At 36.6% G+C, this 21,972-nt stretch overlaps 1 protein-coding gene across 1 annotated transcript; it reads left to right on the forward strand.

The window, feature by feature from the left end:
* Nucleotides 1-350: 350 nt before the first annotated feature.
* Nucleotides 351-21,415, forward strand: LOC127861741 (putative ferric-chelate reductase 1 homolog). Its single transcript, XM_052400423.1, has 11 exons — nucleotides 351-362; nucleotides 676-780; nucleotides 1,231-1,390; nucleotides 3,943-4,065; nucleotides 7,950-8,065; nucleotides 13,594-13,680; nucleotides 14,222-14,290; nucleotides 14,672-14,771; nucleotides 15,639-15,785; nucleotides 18,285-18,355; nucleotides 19,566-21,415. Exons 1-11 carry the CDS (start codon nucleotides 351-353, stop codon nucleotides 19,656-19,658), a joined length of 1,083 nt encoding a protein of 360 aa, XP_052256383.1. The 3' UTR covers nucleotides 19,659-21,415.
* The last annotated feature ends 557 nt before the right edge of the window (nucleotides 21,416-21,972 follow it).

Genomic DNA, 21,972 nt, shown 5'->3' on the forward strand with positions numbered 1-21,972 from the left:
GTCTCTAGGTCAAAAGTCAAGGTCACTGTGACCTAAAAAGAAAAGAAAAATTCTGACAGGCTTTCGCACACTATTGTGGCACCCGTTATGCCGTGCTCTTGTTAGGTCATTTAGTTTCAGACGCACTGTTGTTTTTTTAGGTGAAATGTGACAAAAACAATGTGATCTGCCTCTTCAATAACCAATATCTCATTTAACAGAGGAGATAACTGCCTGACATTGTCATGTTTTTTTATGCAAAGAAAGTCTTCAATATCCAATCAGAAATACAAACAACCCATACTTTGTTCTTAAGGAAGGTATTTCCAGATGTGACATAATTGTTTTGCACAGAGGTCTGTGAAATATAAATGTCAATGTTGGCAAATATAGAAGTCTAAAATTACCTTAAATCTTTGTGATTTATTTAAGTTTTGCTTTGAGAAAATTGGACAAAATGCATGATCATAATGTGTCGTTCTAGATCAGCCTGTGCAGTCCGCACAGGTAAATCAGGAAAGACACTTTCTGCTTTTATGCAATTTTTCTTTTTAAGTTGTTCTTAGCTAAAATTCATTTCAGACAAAGTGTTTACCCTGACAAGCCTGTTCAGACTGCAAAGGCTAATCTAGGACGACACTTTACTCAAATGAATTAAGCCCAGATTTTCCGGAACAAGGATTATTTGTTTTGCAGGGCGATGATCTTGTGTTTGAGTGTGTACACAACCACACCAGCGGGCGTGTGGAGGTATTCCAGTCCATCAACTACAAGGACAACACTTACAAACGCCTTATTAAGGTATACTGTCATAGTTTTATTTAGTGTAAACTCATTTATTTTAGGTCATTTGCATTTAAAGTCCATTCCCTGGGTATAACTAGGACTTGATGTATTTGGTGGGAGATCTTAAGAATCCCCCCGTAGTGGGGATGACACCCTTGACCTCACTGTCGACTTTTGTGTCATAAATGAGTGATTATGATTGTAGGGTATAAAACACATCTTGTGATGGTAGCATCCATCAATATTCATGATTGAAGTTGAAAACCCCCACAAAAACCCCAACTATAATGATGGCATATAAATGATGTCATAACTGGGGGTACTTGTTCATAATTTAAAATAAAATAAAGTAATAAAATAAATTTTAAAACAAACCAAAATTATAGAGTTGGTTTTAATATTACTCTTAAATCGAATAGAGTACTCATGAATTATTCAAAATGACGATATAATACCATTGTTCAGCCGAAAGATGGACTGCTGTCTGAGGAAGGTTCGTACAACAATGGACGACTGCGATGTCGCTTCAGACGTGATAACAGGGTGAACAATGAGGAGCTGACCAACTATGGACTGATTTCTCGTCCATGGAGGCTTCTTATGGCTCGCGGTCCATCACACAAAGGTAACCATGGCATGCAGTTGAGCAGTGCTCTTGAAAAACAGGACTTAAATTATTTGCATTAAGTGTTGTCCTAGATTCGCCACTGGAGTTTCCCCAGGGTAATCAGGGATAACACTTTCTAATTGTATTGTATTTTTATGCCCCTGGTAGGGTGGCATATAGCAGTCGCACTGTCCGTCTGTCAGTCCGTCCATCCGAAAACTTTTACATTGGCCATAACCTATGCAATATTGATGATAGCAACTTGATATTTGGCATGCATGTGTATCTTATGAAGCTGCACATTTTGAGTGGTAAAAGGTCAAGGTAAAGGTCATCTTTCAAGGTCAAAGGTAAAAACAAATCCAAGGAAAGTAACAAGCTTTAAAGGGAGATAATTTCTATTTATCATTTGGCAGGTACAGGTTATTTTTTCATGGGAAGTAATATTTTTTAAAGGGATATAATAAAAAACAAAAATATTTAAATCAAAGCAGCGCAGTAGGGGGCATTGTGTTTCTGACAAACACATCTCTTGTTTGTTTCAGGAGTCTCTTCTTAGGAAAAGTATAGTTTATGCAAAAAGTTTCACATTGCGTGCATGCTTTAAGACCCATTTTCCCAGAGCAAGGCTCAATTAAAGTAAATTGGGAAGGAGAATCCCATAGAAAAAGCGTGTTGTTTATTTAAAAAATGCTGCTATGATGAATTGTGTGCACAGAATTGGGAAGTATGTATTTCTTTTGGCCTTCCAGTCAAGGATGACCCATCAAAGTGCAAGCACTTATTTCCAATGGGGTCCTTTGGTTTTGCTGAAGAGACAGCAAGCAGAAGAGACAGAATTGGGATACAAGGAATCCGGGTGCGATACCCTAGCTCTTTGCGAATAGATCCCTTGGTTCTTTAACGTGCCGAGTGTATAGCACCGATACATGTGAGAATTACCTGGGTTTCATACCAGAACATCTCTAGTTGGGTGGGAAACACTTGAAGCATTTCTGAAATTTCCAGTGCCCCGGCCGGGAATTGAACCGGGGACCTCTGGAATGGTAGACCAGAGTGTTAACACTCGACCACCGCACCACCCTATAACAAATAGAAAAAAAATTTGCTGTTCATGAATGACACATGCTTAAAGGATAACCAGTTGTTTTGTTGTGGAAAGTAAAAGTAACATAGTCTCTCACCCATGAGACGAAAGATAGTTGTAAAAATATTGAACTTGCTTTTCTTGATGTGGAACATTATATTTCTATGAAATATAATAATAAGGCTATAATTGTTACACAATTGTGTTGTGTAGTATTTTTTATAACATTTGCAATAATTATGTCCCCCTTCGAAGGAGACGGGGTATATTGTTTTGCTCATGTCGGTCCGTCGGTCGGTCGGTCCGTCCACCAGATGGTTTCTGGATGATAACTCAAGAACGCTTAGGCCTAGGATTATGAAACTTCATAGGTACATTGATCATGACTGGCAGATGACCCCTATTGATTTTCAGTTCACTAGGTCAAAGGTCAAGGTCACAGTGACTTGAAATAGTAAAGTGGTTTCCAAATGATAACTAAAGAACGCGTAGGCCTAGGATCATGAAACTTCATAAGTACATTGATCATGACTGGCAGATGACCCCTATTGATTTTCAGGTCACTAGGTCAAAGGTCAAGGTCACAGTGACTCAAAATAGTAAAATGGTTTGCGGATGATAACTCAAAAATGCTTACGCCTAGAATCATGAAACTTCATAGGTACATGGATCATGACTGGCAGATGACCCCTATTGATTTTCAGGTTACTAGGTCAAAGATCAAGGTCACAGTGACTCGAAACAGTATAATGGTTTCCGGATGATAACTCAAGAATGCTTACGCCTAGGATCATGAAACTTCATAGGTACATTGATCATGACTGGCAGATGACCCCTATTGATTTTCAGGTCACTAGGTCAAAGGTCAAGGTCACAGTGACTCGAAACAGTAAAATGGTTTGCGGATGATAACTCAAGAATGCTTACTCCTAGGATAATGAAACTTAATAGGAGCATTGATCATGACTGGCAGATGACCCCTATTGATTTTCAGGTCACTAGGTCAAAGGTCAAGGTCACAGTGACTTGAAACAGTAAAATGGTTTCCGGATGATAACTCAAGAATGCTTACGCCTAGGATCATGAAACTTCATAGGTACATTGATAATGACTGGCAGATGACCCCTATTGATTTTCAGGTCACTAGGTCAAAGGTCAAGGTCACAGTTACTCAAAACAGTAAAATGGTTTCCTGATGATAACTCAAGAATAATTAGTCTTAGGATCATGAAACTTCATAGGTACATTGATCATCACTGGCAGATGACCCCTATTGATTTTCAGGTCACAAGGTCAAAGGTTAAGGTCACAGTGACAAAAACCGTATTCACACAATGGCTGCCACTACAACTGACAGCCCATATGGGGGGCATGCATGTTTTACAAACAGCCCTTGTTTAAAACTTTGGGCACATAACATAATAAGTTTCCTTGTGTGGAATCAAGTCATCATTTTTCCATCGCCACCTTTACTGATCTTCAGGGAACATTCTGCCACATGATATCGTCGTCGGTAACCTGCCGCTTGCCTCCCCTGAGGAAGTGTCACTGGACGTTGGGGCTGACATCACAGGGCGCGCCAGGTACCATCTTGTGAAGGCGCACGGTAAGCTCTACTTATGCTTGTTTCGGTTTTATGAAAATCTTCATTTTACGATATGAGCCTGGCTCTGGGAAAAAGGGGCTTAATGAGTTAGCACAAATTGTCTGCACAGGCTTATCAGGGACAACACTTTCGGCCTTGACCAGATTTTTGGTTTAGAAGAGTCTTTTTAAAAACCTAAGTATTCCATAAGAGAAGAAATGGTTGTCCCTGGATAGCGTGTGTGGACTGTACAGGCTAATTTAGGACCACACTTTATACTCATGCATTTAGCTAGCAAGCAAGGCTCATATAGATATATATTCTCTTATAATTCTCACCTAGAGGCCTTGCATTTTTACATTTACATTTACATTTTTTTGCGATCGCTTTTTGTCCTTCGTCCGTCGTGCGTCGTCCTTCGTCCATTTTGCCTTGTGAACACTCTAGAGGCCACATTTATTGTCTGATCTTCATGAAATTTGGTCAGAACATTTGACCCATTAATACCTCAACTGAGTTCGAAACTGGTACATGTTGGGTCAAAAACTAGGTCAATAGGTCAAAAAAAAGAAAACCTTGGGAACACTGTAGAAGTCACATTTGATGCCCAATCTTCATGTAACTTTGTCAAAATGTTTGTCTAAATGATATGTTGGTTGAGTTCAAAAGTGGCTCCGGTCCGTTGAAAAACATGGCCGCCAGGGGGCGGGGCAGTATTCCTTAAATGGCTTTTGAGAAACCTTGTGAACACTCTAGAAGTCACAATTTTTGCCCAATCATCATGAAATTTGGTCAAAACATTGGTTTCATTGATATCTCGAACGAGTTAAAAAATGGTCCAGATCGGTGAAAAAACATGGCCGCCATGGGGCGGGGCAGTTTTCCTTATATGGCTATAGTAAAACCTTTTTAACACTCTAGAGGCCACATTTATTGTCCAATCTTCATGAAATTTGGTTGGAAGATTGGTCTCAATGATATCTTGGATGAGTTTGAAAATGGTTACGTTTGCTTGAAAAACATGGCTGCCAAGAGGCGGGGCATTTTTCCTTATATGGCTATATTTGGCTATAGTAAAATCTAGTTAACACTTTAGAGGCCACATTTATTGTCTGATCTTCATGAAACTTGGTCAGAAGATTCACCCCAATAATATCATGGACAAGTTCAAAAATGATGCTGGTTGGTTGAAAAACATGGCTGCCAGGGGGCGGGGCATTTTTCATTATATGGCTATATTAAAACCTTGTTAACACTCTAGAGGCCACATTTATTTTCCGATCTTCATGAAACTTGGTCAGAAGATTTGTCCTAATGATATCTTGGATGAGATTGAAAATGGTTTCGGTTGCTTAAAAAACATGGCCACCAGGGGGCGGGGCATTTTTAACCAGGTTTTCCGAAGGAAAAAACTGGTTATTAGATTGGCGAATGCGGGCGGGCTGGCTGGCGGGCTGGCTGGCTGGCTGGCTGGCGGGCTGGCGGAACAAGCTTGTCCGGGCCATAACTATGTCGTTCATTGTCAGATTTTAAAATCATTTGGCACATTTGTTCACCATCATTGGACGGTGTGTCGCGCGAAATAATTACGTCGATATCTCCAAGGTCAAGGTCACACTTTGAGTTCAAAGGTCAAAAATAGCCATAAATGAGCTTGTCCGAGCCATAACTATGTCGTTCATCGTCAGATTTTAAAATCATTTGGCACATTTGTTCACCATCATTGGACGGTGTGTCGCGCGAAATAATTACGTCGATATCTCCAAGGTCAAGGTCACACCAGAGGTGTCAATTTTCAGGATTATTCCTGAATTCAGGATTTAAGCCCTCAAGGAAATTTTTTGATATTGATATAAAACAGAGGATTGTTTTGGTTATTTTAAGCATTCTTGTCACAAAATGTCATCTTCAACACAAATTATTGACCTTTGGCATTTTGTTTACAAAGGAAAGATAATTTTATTAATAATTAAAACTCTTTTGACTCTGTCCCCCAAATTCTAGGGTGATTTTCAGGATTTAAGATTTAGGCCAATTGACACCCCTGGGTCACACTTTGAGTTCAAAGGTCAAAAATGGCCATAAATGAGCTTGTCCTGGCCATAACTATGTCATTCATTGTGAGATTTTAAAATCATTTGGCACATTTGTTCACCATCATGGGACGGTGTGTCCCACGAAAGAATCACGTCAATATCTCCAATGTCAAGGTCGCCACGACTAAAAATAGATTTAAAAAAAAAAAAAACTTACAAAGGGGGTTAATTTTTTTTGTTCATTTCAAAAGTTCAGTTTGAGTTTTCTCCCTTTATCAGATTTTTTTTTCACAATGAAAACCTGGTTTTGTGACAATTTTGTCCCTTGTTCCTAATATGGCTATATATCATGCTTTAGTAAAACCTTGTTAACACTCTAGAGGCCACATTTATTGTCCGATCATCATGAAACTTGGTCAAATGATTTGTCCCAATGATATCTTAGATGAGTAAGAAAATGGTTCCATTAGTGGAAAAACATGGCCGCCAAGGGGGCGTGGCATTTTTTCTTATATAGCTATAGTTAAACCTTGTTAACACTCTAGAAGCCATATTTATTGTACGATCATCATGAAACTTTGTCAGAAGATTTGTCCCAATGATATTTTGGACAAGTTCGAAAGTGGTTCCAGTTGCTTGAAAAACATGGCCACCAGTGGGCGGGGCATTTTTCCTTATATGGACTTATGAATCTTCATGAAACTCTGTCAGTATATTTGTTATGCCCCCCTTCGAAGACGAGGGGGTATATTGCTTTGGTCTGTCGGTCGGTCTGTCTGTCGGTCTGTCTGTCGGTCCGTCCACCAGGTGGTTGTCAGATGATAACTCAAGAACGCTTGGGCCTAGGATCATGAAACTTCATAGGTAAATTGATCATGACTTGCAGATGACCCCTATTGATTTTGAGGTCACTAGGTCAAAGGTCAAGGTCACAGGTGAAGGTCACAGTTATTGGAAATAGGCATTTTAAGGATTTAGCATGGTTCAAACAAGGGAAACAACTACCGTTTATGCATGTTCTTTTTGTTACAGCATTAGCCTCCCTTGTAATATATTTAAATTTTACCAAATGTAAGGCTAACTGCATTTTTGTAATGCATTGTACCAATAACCACCACCACCACCGCCGCCGCTGCCACCACCACCACCACCACCACCACCACCACCGTTGTTCACAGTGACAAAAAACGTATTCACACAATGGCTGCTACTACAACTTATAGCCCATATAGGGGGGCATGCATGTTTTACAAACAGCCCTTGTTTCAATGATATCTTGGATGTGTATGAAAATGGTTCTGGTCTGTTGAAAAACGTGGCTGCCAGGGTGTTCACTAGTAATGAAAGTTGGTAACAACATATTGTTCTAATGGCATCTTGGGATGCACAGAACAGGTCAGTTCCTTTGAATCTCAGATGAGCGACTTTGGGCCTTTCAGGCCCTCTTGTTTTAATTTGGGTCAGGGAGGTAGCACTTTAGTGAGGGTTGTTTAGTTTAAGTTAAAATAATTGCATTCTATTATATATCCCAATAAACTCTCAACATTTAACTTGGAATTTGTTTTTCATTGTTGAACCATTTCAATTAAGGATAAATGTAAAGAATGAATTTGCATTAGGTGAAAAAAATCTTTATTGATGAAAGATTTAAATTGTATTTAAATTTTAAAAGTGAACATTTCAGATGTTATTTTATCTATAAGACACATGTACAATAAACAAATTAATATATTTTTTAAATTTCCAGAATAAGACCCTAATTTCAAATTCAAGTCTGTATATATTAAATTTCTTAAATTGACAGGCTTTTAGATATATATATATAAAATACCATGAAACAATTTATAGTGCTACCTGCTCCTCTTGCAGCTTGCCTGATGCTACTAGCGTGGATCTTCTTTGCTCCCATTGGCCTTATCTGGATGAAGTACTACACCACCATGTGGCCTAACAGCCGCTTCCTGGGACAAAAGTACTGGCTTGTGGTAAGAAAGTAACTTAGATAAAACATTCCTGTCCTGTATTTCAAAGCTCTTTCCTCTGTATTTTAGAGTTCACACATCAGTATTTCAAAGTTCCCTCCTCTATATTTCAGAGTTTTATCCACTGTATTTTAAAGTTACTTCTCCTTTAGTTCAAACTTCTTGCCCCTCTTTTTTAGCTCACCTGATTGCTCAGGTGAGCTTTTGTGACCGGTCTTTGTCTGTCGTACGTACATCCGTCCGTCCGTCCGTTAACATTTGTTCGTAAACACTCTAGAGGCCACATTTATTGTCCGATCTTCATGAAACTTGGTCAGAAGCTTTGTCCCAATGAAATATCGGTCAAGTTCGAAATTGAGTCGTGCCGGGTCAAAAACTAGGTCAAAAAAAAGGAAAAACTTGTAAACACTGTAGAAGTCACATTTCATGCCCAATCTTCATGTAACTTTGTCAAAATGTTTGTCTTAATGATATGTTGGTTGAGTTAAAAAATGGTTCCGGTCCGTTGAAAAACATGGCCACCAGGGGGCGGAGCAATATTCCTTATATGGCTATAGAGAAACCTTGTGAACACTCAAGAAGTCACAAATTTTGCACAATCTTCATGAAACATTGGTTACATTGATATCTCTGATGAGTTTGAAAATGGTCAAGATCGGTGAAAAAACATGGCTGCTAGAGGGCGAGGCAGTTTTCTCTATATGTATATAGTGAAAACATGTGAACACTCTAGAAGTCACATTTTTAGCTCATCATTTTTTTGAAAAAAAATTATGAGCTATTGTCATCACCTTGGCGTCGGTGTCGGCGTTGGCGTCCGGTTAAGTTTTGCGTTTAGGTCCACTTTTCTCAGAAAGTATCAATGCTGTTGCATTCAAACTTGGTACACTTACTTTCTATCATGAGGGGACTGGGCAGGCAAAGTTAGATAACTCTGGCGTGCATTTTGACAAAATTATGTGCCCTTTTTATACTTAGAAAATTGAAAATTTTGGTTAAGTTTTATGTTTAGGTCCATTTTATTCCTTAAGTATCAAAGCTATTGCTTTCATACTTGCAACACTTACTAACTATCATAAGGGGACTGTGCAGGCAAAGTAATGTAACTCTGACTGGCATTTTGACAGAATTATGTGCCCTTTTTATACTTGGAAAATTGAAAATTTGTTAAAGTTTTGTGTTGAGGTCCACTTTATTCCTACAGTATCAAAGCTATTGCTTTCATACTTGCAACACTTATTAACTTTCATAAGGGGACTGTGCAGGCAAAGTTATGTAACTCTGACTGGCATTTGAACGGAATTATGGGCCCTTTATACTTAGAAAATTGAAAATTTGGTTAAGTTTTGTGTTTTGGTCCACTTTACCCCTAAAGTATCAAAGATATTGCTTTCATACTTGGAACACTCGCAAACTATCATAAGGGTACAGTAAAAGGACAAGTTGCATAACTCTGGTTGTCATTTTTACGGAATTATGGCCCTTTTTTTACTTAGTAACTTTGAATATATGGTTAAATTTTGTGTTTCGATCCACTTTACTTCTGAAGTATCAAGGCTATTGCTTTCAAACTTCAAATACTTTCATGCTATCATGAGGTTACTGTACCTGGCAAGTTGAATTTTACCTTGACGTTTGAATGACCTTGACTCTCGAGGTCAAATTATTAAATTTTGCTAAAATTGCCATAACTTTTTTATTTATGATTAGACTTGATTGATACTTTGACAAAACTACTCTTACCTGACATACCACAATAGACTCCACCCAAACCATCCCCCATGCCCTTCCCCCCTCCCCCTCCCCCCCCCCCCCCGAATTCCCCCCCCCCCCCCTATTTTTTTTTATCATCTCACAAATGACCACCACACCCTCACACTATACCCCCCCCCACCCCCCCCCCCTAATTTCTTTTTTAAAAGGTTAAAAAAAAACAATATTTTTTTATTATTTTATGTTTGAAATACCGTCCAACCGTCACACCCAAGAATCTCCCCACCCCCCCTCCCCCCACCCGAATCCCCCCCTAATATTTTTTTTTTTTAAGATCATTTCACAAATGACCACCACACCCTCACACTATACCCCCCCCCACCCCCCCTAATAATTTTTTTTAATTTTTTTTTTGAAACGGTTAAAAAACACAAATATTTATTTTTATTATTTTATATTTGAAATACCGTCACACCATCGTACCCCCCCCCCCTCCCCCCGAATTTTATAAAAAAAAAAACGCATTTTTGGAAAATAATGTAATATGTCCACACCCCACACTATACACCCCTCTTCACTCCACCCCTTACTCCTTTGTGATTGAAATTGAGAGTCCCTTCACCTTTAAAAAGAAAGTAGATGAGCGGTCTGCACCCGCAAGGCGGTGCTCTTGTTAGTCCAATCTTCATGAAATTTGTTCAGAATATTTGTTGTCTGGATACGACAGTTGATTTCGAAAATGGTTTGGATCGGTAAAAAAACATGGCCACCAGGGGGGGGGGTCATTTTCCTTATATTTATACAGTAAAAAAAGCTTGTGAACACTCTAGAAGTCACATTTTTTGCCTACCGGTAATCATCTTGAAATTTGGTCAAAATATTGGTTTTGTGGATATCTTGGACGAGTTTAAAAATGGTCGTGATCATTGGAAAAACATGGCCGCCAGGGGGTGGGGCAGTTTTCTTTATATGTTCATAGTTAAAACATGTGAATAGTCTAGAAGACACATTTTTTGCCCAATCTTTGTGAAATTTGGTTAGAACATTTGTTTCCTGGATACAATAGTTGAGTTCGAAAATGGTTCGGATCGGTAAAAAAACATGGCCGCCAGGAGGGGGGTCTTTTTCCTTATATTTATATAGTAAAAAAAGATAGACTCTAGAAGTCACATTTTTAGCTAGTTCCATTGGGTCTCAGGTGAGTGCCTTAGGGCCCATGGCCCTCTTGTCTTTGTATTTCAATGTACTTCCCCTGTGTATTTCAAACTTCCATTTACTTTGTATTTCAGAGCCCTTTCCGCATTTTTTCTAAGTTTTCTTTTTTTTAAGTTCTTGCATTTCAAAGTTTTCATCATTTTTTCCACATTGTCTCGCCTATGTATTGTAAAGTTCTTAATTTTAAAATAAATATCTGCTTTTATTTACCTCCCCTGTACATAAAATTTCTGTCATCTGGATTTCTAACCACCTAGCCTGTATTTAAAACTTCTATCATCTTGATTTCTAACCACCTAGCCTGTATTTAAAACTTCTATCCTCTAGATATCTAATTATCTTCCCAGCATTTAAAACTTCTATCCTCTAGATTTCTAATTATCTCCCCAGTTTTTTAGCTCAGCGTTTTCGGAGAAAACCCGATGTATTGTTATAGCCAGCTCGTCATGTCGTCCCACGTCTGCCGTCGGCGTCATGCTAAAACCTTAACATTTTTTTAAGGTTTTGAACATGGGCTCTAAAATCATATTGCTTCAACCTACAACTTTGAAACTTCATATGTAGATGCACCTTGATGAGTTCTACACTCCACACCCATTTTTGGGTCACTAGGTCAAAGGTCACTGTGACCTTTAAAAAAAAAAATTGTCAAGCTTTCATTTATTCAAAACTGCACCCGTAGCCGAGCGTGGCACCCATTATGCGGTGCTCTTGTTAAACTTCTATCCTCTAGATTTCTAATTATCTCTCCAGTTTTTAGCTCACCTGTCACGGATTGACATGGGGAGCTTATGTGACCGTGTGATGTCCGGCGTCCATTGTGCGTGCGTGCATGTGTCCATCAACAATTTGTTTGTGTAGACAGAAGAGGTCACAGTTTTCATCCAATCTTAATGAAATTTGGTCAAAATGTTTATCTTGATGAAATCTGGGTTGGGAATGTATTTGGGTCATCTGGGGTCAAAAACTAGGTCACTAGGTCAAATAATAGAAAATCCTTGTGTAGACAATAGAGGTCACAGTTTTCATCCAATCTTTATGAAATTTGGTCTGAATGTTTATCTTGATGAAATCTGGGTTGGGATTGTATTTCGGTCATCTGGGGTCAAAAACTAGGTCAAATAATAGAAAAACCTTGTGTAGACAATAGAGGTCACCGTTTTGATCCAATCTTTATAAAATTTGGTCAGAAAGTTTATCGTCATGAAATTCGAGTTGGGATTGTATTTGGGTCATCTGGGGTGAAAAACTAGGTCATTAGGTCAAATAATGGAAAAAAACCTTGTGTAGACAATAGAGGTCACAGATTTCATCCAATCTTTATGAAATTTAGTCAGAATGTTTATCTGGATGAAATTTGGGTTGGGATTGTATTTGGGTCATCTGGGTTCAAAAACTAGGTCACTAGGTCAAATAATAGAAAAACCTTGTGTAGACAATAGAGGTCACAGTTTTCATACAATCGTTATGAAATTTGGTCAGAATGTTTATCTTGATAAAATCTGGGTTGGGATAGTATTTGGTTCATCTGGGGTCAAAAACTAGGTCACTAGGTCAAATAATAGAAAAAATCTTGTGTAGACAATAGAGGTCAGAGTTTTCATCTGATGGTAATGAAATATGGTCAGAATGTTTGTCTTGTTAAAATCTGGGTTGGGATTGAATTTGGGTCATCTAGGGTCAAAAACTAGGTCACTAGGTCAAAGTTTAAAAAAACTTTTGTAGGCAGGAGAGGTCACAGTTTTCATCCAATCTTTATGATGTTTGGCCAGAATGTTAATCTTGATGAAATCTGGGTTGGGATTGTATTTGGGTCATCTGGGGTAAAAAACTAGGTCACTAGGTCAAATCATAGATAAACCTTGTGTAGACAACAGATGTCATAGTTTTCATCTGATCTAAATGAAATATGGTCAGAATGTTTATCTTGATAAATCTGATTTTGGATCGTATATGGGTCATCTGGGGTCAAAAATTAGGTCACCGGGCCAATTCTAGTAAAACCTTGTGTAGATGAAAGAGGTCACAGTTTTCATCACATCTTAATGAAATTTTGTCAGAATGTATTAATTAATGAAATCTGGCTTGGGATTGCATATGGGTCTGATAAAATTTAAGTTGATGTAGCAAGGTTAGTCAGGTGAGCGATTCAGGGCCATCATGGCCCTCTTGTTTGTATCCTTTAGATTTCTAATTATCTGCCCAGTATTTAAAACTTCTATCCTCTAGCTTTCAAATTATCTGCCCAGTATTTAAAACTTCTATCCACTAGCTTTCAAATTATCTGCCCAGTATTAAAAAAAAAAATTCCTCTAGATTTCTAATTATCTCCCCAGTATTTAAAACTTCTTTCCTTTAGATTTCTAATTATCTCCCCAGTATTTAAAACTTCTATCCTCTAGATTTCTAATTATCTGCCCAGTATTTAAAACTTCTATCCTCTAGATTTCTAATTATCTCCCCAGTATTTAAAACTTTTAGTCTCTAGCATTCAAATTTTCTGCCCAGTATTTAAAACTTCTTTCCTCTAGATTTCTAATTATCTCCCCAGTATTTATAAACTTCTATCCTCTGCATATCTAATTACCTGTGCTGTATTTCAGACCCATTTCAACTGCAGGGTGTGGGTGGTGATCCTGGTGATAATCAGTGTGATCCTGATCTTTATCGAGGCTGGAGGCTGGAGCTATGTAAGTTACCAATGTGACTTGAATCCTCAATTGTGTGGTTTTTACAGAATTGGCAATTGCATAATACCATCAAAAGAGTTAATCATGGAACTATGGCTTATATGTTGAGCTTTGCTTCATTAAATGCAACTGTTCCAGTTATTTAACCTTTATTTTTAAGTCTGATTTTAGAAAAATAATGGGTATGCATTCTGTTAAATACCATAGTTTTCCATCAACAATTGTAAATATTTGAATACTGTGTCCTAGCAAGTAACTGAATGTGATTACATGAAAGAAATGTTTTGAAAGAATAGAAAGTATTTTTGTTATCTTTATAATGAAACAATATCAGCATAAGCTGCTGATATTCAGTATTCAAAAGATTCAAACAGACTGAAATAGATTTAATAATATATTGCTAATAAAAAAACATAATTTTCACTCATACATGTGCTGGCGTATCAATAAAGGTTTACCAATATTTTGAGGAAATAAAAAGTTCTTTATTAGTGTCATCAAATTTAACAATATAACGGGGTAACTGTTTCTTTCCTTACAGTTTCACAAGTTACCGCAGAAAGCACATCCTATTCTGGGCATTATCGTCTTCATCTGCATCATTGTCATAGTGAGTATTGAAGGGAGATAATATCTGCAAAATTGTTATAGTGAGTTTTAAAGGGAGGATCTGCATCATTGTAATTGAGTATTAAAGGGAGGAATGTATTTAGTCAAACACTATCATTATGCACTTTTTGTTACTTACATAGCTTTAGGCATGGATCTTCTGTTAATTTGAAAATTTTGTTATTATTTATCAAGTATTTATCAGTTAAGATATTTATAATTATGACTTGTAATAATATTTTATCTTCTTTTTCTTTATGCTAAAAATGTCACGTCATAAAATTGAACATTGACCTGCAATTCTGTTTTATTATTTCTATTAAAAACATACCACTTGTCTGTAATGTAATCAATTGAGTCACGCAAATTTCCTGTTTTTTAGCCTATACTGTTCCTGATCAGGTGTCTTGAAGACCACACCTGTCGGCCAATCGGAAACTGGTTTTACTGGCTCTTCTGGACTATTGCCTTCTGTCTGGCTGGTGGGTACAAAATCATAGGCCAACAATGTTTTTGCCCTTAGTATGAGAACGGTTCTGTTCGATTGATAAACATGGCTGCCAGGGGGGCTGGGAAGTGTCCTTCTATGGCTATAGTGAAACCTTGTGAAAACTCTAGAAGTCTCATTTTTAGTCAAATCTTCATGAAACTTGCTTAGGACTTTTGTTCTTATGATAATTATTTCTTTGAAGAGTTTGAAAATGTTTATTTAAATTGCTGGCTGCCTAGATGTGATGCCATTTTCCTGATGTGACATGATAAAAAATGTGTATAAATTTTTTATTTGATATTTAAAAATGGCCAACTTGGAGCCGTCTTCTATTCCTTATTTTCAAACTGGGTCAGAACATTTGTTCCAATTGTGTCTCGGCCAATATAAAGTTTGTGTCATAAGGGATAAAGAAACTCGAAGAAGTTATTTATTGCACAAATATCGTGACAACAGATCAGGTCAGTTTCTGTGGATTTCAGGTGAGCGCCTGAGGGCATTTTGCCCTCTTGTTATATTTCTAGCAAGCAACATAGAAAAAATTGCCCTCAATATATTATAACGAGTGCTGACATTATTTGTATTTGTCAGAAATAAAAATGTGTAGAGAAACATGTAAAAAGAAATAAATAGATAATACATATTCATTTTGATGACAGTGGCTTTATATAAAGGACACATTTTCTTAAAATTAAAAAATTCTTTAAAAAAAGGACAGTTTTTTCTCAGTCAAATAATGTTTTGACTGATCTGGCATTGAATTTAAAGCATAGACCAATAAGCCTGGTTTTCCCACCCAAACACTTAGATTTTTCCTGCACCTGCAAAAAGGCTTTACATCCATTATTCTTGATTTTAGTGGTGAATCTATTTATTGGCATGGAGTTTGGCAAGGCGATGGTTCCCTGGTGGCTGACATGGATCATCTGCATCTTCTTCCTCTTCAACTTTGTCTGTGAAATCATCCTGGAGGTGCACCAATGCTGCACCCACAAGAAAAACAAAGGTGCGTAACTCTTGTATAAGCTAAGTTATCTGTACTGTTTACAAGACAAAGAAAGTTTGATAACTCATGTGTCTGCACTAAGGAGAAAGAAGAGTTACTCATTTGTCTCTTACCCCAGGAAGATCGAAGGTAGTATGTTTCTGCATCTACAAGAAGGACAAATGTGGGTAAATCTAGTGTATGCTGAGTGGTCTGTACTGTTTACAAGATTAACAAAAGTTGGTAGCACATGTGTAAGCTAACGTATATAACTAACGTTTCTGTACTTTCAAGAAGGACAAAGGTTTGTGACTCATTTGTGTCTGCTTCCACAAAAAGAACAAAGGTATATAACTCTTTTGTCTGCTCTCTCTAGAAGAACAAAGGAACATAAGCTATGCATTTGCACTCACAAAAGAAGAACAAAGGTGGGTATGAAACATGTGTCTACTGTCTAAAATATAACAAAGGTACATAAATCATTTGTCCACACTCTCAAGCAGAACAAAACTGTTATTTCATGTCTGCACTCACAAGAAAAAAAGGTATGTAACCACAAGTTGAACAAAGCAAGTCATATGTCTAATGTAGAATGTTTAACTAATAACATTTAGGTATAATCTAAATCTCAATGATAACAGTGGATGTAACAAACGTAATTGTGAGGTTAGCCTTGCGGTGAACCAATCAATATCTGCATGACTAACAAGAGTAAGTAATGTATGAGTCAAGACTTCAACAAAAGTTATTATTACCACTGCTACAAAGTAAAGAGCAATATACCAGATCACCTTGGATGTCTCTCTTTCATTACACAAAGTACTATACACTTTTTAACATACAACATTAAAAATTGTATGCATTTTTCCTTATGATTTGAAATCGTGCATGTATTATTTTAATCAGCTTGCATGAAATATTCCAAGAGTTACACCCCTTTTTATACGCCCGTTTTTAAAAACGGGACATATTATAGTTTCACCCTTGGCGGGTGGCAGGCGGGGGCGTCCACAGCAGTGTCCACTCTATAATTCGAATAGTTTTTATCCGATCTTCACCAAAGTTGGTCAGAAGTTGTATCTAGTCAATATCTAGGTCAAGTTCGAATATGGGTCATGCAGGGTCAAAAACTATGCCACGGGGTCACTTCAAGGATTTAGCATGTTGTCCGCTCTTTTATTGAAGTAGTTTTCATCCGATCTTCGTCAAACTTTGTCAGAAGTTGTATCTAGACAACATCTAGGTAAAGTTTGAATATGGGTCATGCTGGGTCAAAAACTAGGTCACAGGGGTCACTTAGTGCATTTCAAGGATTTAGCATGGTGTCCGCTCCCTGATTGAAGTAGCTTTCATCCGATCTTCACCAAACTTGGCCAGAAGTTGTATCTAGACAATATCTAGGTAAAGTCCGAAAATGGGTCATGCCGGGTCAAAGACTAAGCCACGGGGTCACTTACAGCATTTCAAGGATTTAGCATGGTGTCCGCTCTCTTATTGAAGTAGTTTTCATCGGATCTTCACCAAAGTTGGTCAGAAGTTGTATCTAGACAACATCTAGGTCAAGTTTGAATATGGGTCATGCCGGGTCAAAAACTAGGTCAAGGGGTCACTTAGTGCATTTCAAGGATTTATCATGGTGTCCGCTCTCTAATTGAAGTAGTTTTCATCCGATCTTCACCAACCTTGGTAAGAAGTTGAATCTAGACAATATCAAGGTCAAGTTCGAATATGGATCATGCTGGGTCAAAAACTAGGTCACAGGGACACTTAGTGCATTTCAAGGATTAAGCATGGTGTCCACTCTCCAATTGAAGTAGTTTTCATCTGATCTTCAACTCATTTGGTAAGAAGTTGTGTCTGAATGAAAACTAGGTAAAGTTCAAATATGGGTCATTCGGGGTCAAAAACTAGGTCACAAGGTCACTTAGTGCATTTTAAGGATTTAGCATGGTGTCTGCTCTCTAATTGAAGTAGTTTTCATCCGATTTTTACCAACTTTGGTCAGAAGTTGTGTCTAGATGATATGTAGGTCAAGTTCAAATATGGGTCATGGTGAAGTTATCAAGTTGTCCAAAACCTTCAAACAGGCGTATCTTGTGACAGTTTGGCACTCTTGTTCAACTTAGATTGACAAGATATTTTAATACTTGTTACATTTAATGATATTCAGTGTCATTTATTCTGTTCCAAGTTCTATGTGTTCCTGTTTTGCAGTATTTAACTTGATACATTTCCATATATAAATGCAATAACTTTACATATTGCAGTCATTAAAATGGGGAACAAAGGTATTCAGTCTTGAGGATATACTGTGTTACATGTTGTAGTTGTTGTTGACTATTAATCAACAGTTGAGGATATTTCAGGGTGTATGCACAATTATCAATTCAAATGTGTGTCAGTAACTATTTATTATTTTGCAAATTTGTGTTGGTTATTATTGGTGATACTATTTACATATTTAGATGTTTTACTCATTTTTTTAAATGGTAGATGACATGATGCTTGTGTATCTTACAGAGAATAGGAAGAAGTGGGAGCTGCAGAAGAAAGAAAATCCTAATGTACACATTCCTGAACCCTGGCCTGCCGTAAGTACACTAAGTAACCATGTCATGTCAGTTTACATGGTTGCATATGGTTCGCCGTAAGATCACTTCGAAACCATGTCATATCAGTTGTACATGGCGACATATGGACTGCTGTCAGTACAATTAGAAACCATGTCATGTCAGTTGTACATGTTGACATATGGACTGCTGTAAGTACACTTAGAAACCATGGCATGTCAGTTGTACATAGAGATTTAATAGTGCCTTGAAACACCAACTTCATTTTTATAATGGATAAATGCATATTTAATAGATTAAATAATTGATAAAATTTAGAATACCAATAAGTCAACTTTTATACAGAATGAAAAACATTCTGTTTATTGTTCAGATGGAGCCTGTGTGGTTTTGTTGCATTCAAAATCTTACTGTGGTTTACATCATCAACAAATTAAAATAAACATGATATTTTGGGTATCAAAATTTATTTGTTTTAAAACTCATTAAACTCCTATTCTGAAACCTCATATATTGATGCATATTGGCTCTCTTATAAAATACTTTCATCCTCAACATTATATGTTTTGGATAGCTTTTGGGCAGACATTTATTTTGAAATAATAAAAAAAGGCCCTCTGATAGATGTTCATTGAGAAATAATCAAAAGAATCCTTCCACGCAACATTCATAGTAAAATAATCAAAATAGCCTTCCACTGGAGATTCATAGTGAAATAATGAAAACAAGCCTTTAGATAGTGAATTCACTGTGAAATAATCAAAACAAGAGCTGTGTTTGTGAAACACAATGTCCCTACTGCGCCACTTTGAAGCCATATATTTGACCTTTGACCTTAAAGGATGACCTTGACCTTGACATTTTACCACTCAAAATGTACAGCTCCATGAGATACACATGCATGCCAAATATCGAGTTGCTATCTTCAATATTGCAAAAGTAATGACCAAGATTAAAGTTTTGGGACACACACATACAATGACGGACACACACATTCAATGACAGACAGACAGGCCAAAAACAATAATCCCCCGATCATTCGATCCCGAGGCATAATAATACCACAGATAGGTGATACTTGTGAAATAATCGAAATAAGAACATATATAGGTGTTTATTGTAAGATAATCCAAATATAATCATAGATTGGCGTTCATTGTGAAAAAAGCAAAACATGACAATAGACAGACACTCATTATGAAACAATCAAAATGTCTGTGTACATTTTCAGGGGCGCATCTTCAAGAGGAATGTGCTGTATACGCACTTCATCGTGTGCCTGATAGTGGTGATAATAGCCGTTATCACAGTGGCCGTGTCTTAACTGCCTGCGTGAGCAACCAGTCTGCGGAATACATAGAGACGCAAATAACTGAACCAGTCTGAGATTACATGTTACCATAGCAATTAAATATTAGTTAAAAATATGTCAACATAATGTTTTATCACACCACAATATTTTTTTTTGAAATATGTAGGCTATACATGCAAAGAAAAAGTAGTTGAAAGTCCATCATAAAGCCTTACGTTTTGTTAAAAAAACATGGACAGTTTATTGGTTGATTTTAATCAAAATCGCATTTTAAATAAAGCTTCATTGTGTGTGAAAATGGCCAAATCAGAATTGTTAACAGATTCAAGAGAGTTACTATTGTTAAATACTTTTGATCTCAATGTATTGAGACTGACATGACTACATGTTATAGACTAAACCTTTCCCCCTGAGAAGCAGACTGAAAATGCCTAAGAACAACTAGCATAAAACCAGAGCAGCCTGTGAGTCATTCGCAGTCTGTTCAGGTTTTATGCTCTTTGCTGCTCATCAGTATCTTAGGGTTTGAACTGAAGCCTTTAAGCCTTCAATTGAGAAAGAAAAAAAGGTATGTTTAATTTAAAGTTTGTTTAAAGGGACAACAAAGTTTGTCAAAATGAGTATCTGAGTTTTAAAGGGTTAAGTGATATCTTGTACAAGCAGTTTAAAACCAAAAGCAATATTCAGTTACAACAATGCACTGGTTTCCCTACAGTATTTACTTGGATGGTGAATTAGATGTTTTTGTAGTAAATAGGTTGAAAATTAGGCTGCTAATTGGGCTGAACAAAAGTTCAAGTTGAAGTAGAATGGATTGATTACTCATTATATGTGACGTTAAATACCATTAATGTACTGTATTGTAATGCTTAGTATTATGCTTATTGTTTCGGTATGTCTTGTAATGAACCTGAACAGAATTCATAATTCCTCTAAATCCTGCAAATTGTATTTAATCTGTGTAATGCTGTGAAAAAGTGGCTTTGCAAAACATGGGAATAGTATGCAACAACACTATGCTGGCTATGGCTTCATTCAACTGCCTGGATAAAATTGTGAGATCATCTAAAACAGTGATTGCAAAATGTTTAGAAGGAAATTTGGGATATGCCAGTTATTGTCAAAAGACTGGTTTATTGCATGTGTGTTTTGGCAAATTTGGGCGTCTTATGGTGCTAATTCTATCTATATTATGCATATGTTGTTAATTGTTTCTATTTTATCTCGCATGTTTGCACCAATACCTTACATTGCTGTTTACTAAATTGTACATTCAGTGGTATGTCAGAAGTTATTTGATTCAGAATACATGTCTTTTTTCCTTGAAAGCTTGTTTTAACAAAAGTTGTATTTTGTTATTAATATTGTTAAATATTGCTGTAAAATTTTCTCCTTAAGTATTCATTAGGAAATATTCTGTCAGAATTTTAAACCCTGGATTCTCTTTAGTAGGCTATTTATTTGGGAAATTGTTATTTTAGAATGTTTAAGGTTGGATTCTTCTTAGAAATTTCCAACTGAAAGATTTTCATATCTTAAAAGGACTTGGCTTTAAAAATTGTTCATCTTTATATTAAAGTATATGAAAAAAAAGGTAAACCGTATTATATTAGATTTTGTATAAAATAAATATTTGTTATCCCTGTATAGATACCCATATTGAAAATTATGTTTGTTGCTTTATCATGTATGCTTTATTCATGATGCCATATTGCGTTTTTAAAATGCAAACAAAATAGATGTCATGTTTTCTGATAATAAAACTGTCATTTAATTAATGTGTACCCTATATTAATTATCTAGCATGAAGGTTAAATTGCTGATCATGTTTTTTGAAGTTATAATACATAAAATTGTATAGTTTAATTGTGAAATTGTTTGTATCTCTTCTGTAGACTTTAATTTTGAGATGAGATTTTAATATTTAATAAATAGAAAACCTCTTTGAGTGTCCCATGACAGACAGACCCAAATTTCATTTGGACTTAAGCCAAAGGCTGAGTTCTATATACAGTTTGGGGCTTTCGGGCTGGTCTCTATTTTACAATTGGGCCTGAAGTGAGGTTTGCATTTCTTGCATTGCACTGAACATTTTCATCCCGTGTATCAACCAGTGTCTAATCAACTATTTTTTAAGCACGGTCACACATATAAAAAAACTTTCGTAGTAAGCTCTAAGCAGAACATATTGGCATTCTGAAACTTGTTTCATATAAATTTTAGAGTTTAACAATACTTTTAAATGGTTAATGATAACAAATAATTTCTAAGTTTTTAACAATCTTTTGTGTATATGTTGAAAGATCCATAAAGCGCTACAGCTGAT

Source organism: Dreissena polymorpha, chromosome 16 (genome assembly GCF_020536995.1).
Source record: "Dreissena polymorpha isolate Duluth1 chromosome 16, UMN_Dpol_1.0, whole genome shotgun sequence".
Classification (NCBI taxonomy): Eukaryota; Metazoa; Mollusca; class Bivalvia; order Myida; family Dreissenidae; genus Dreissena; species Dreissena polymorpha.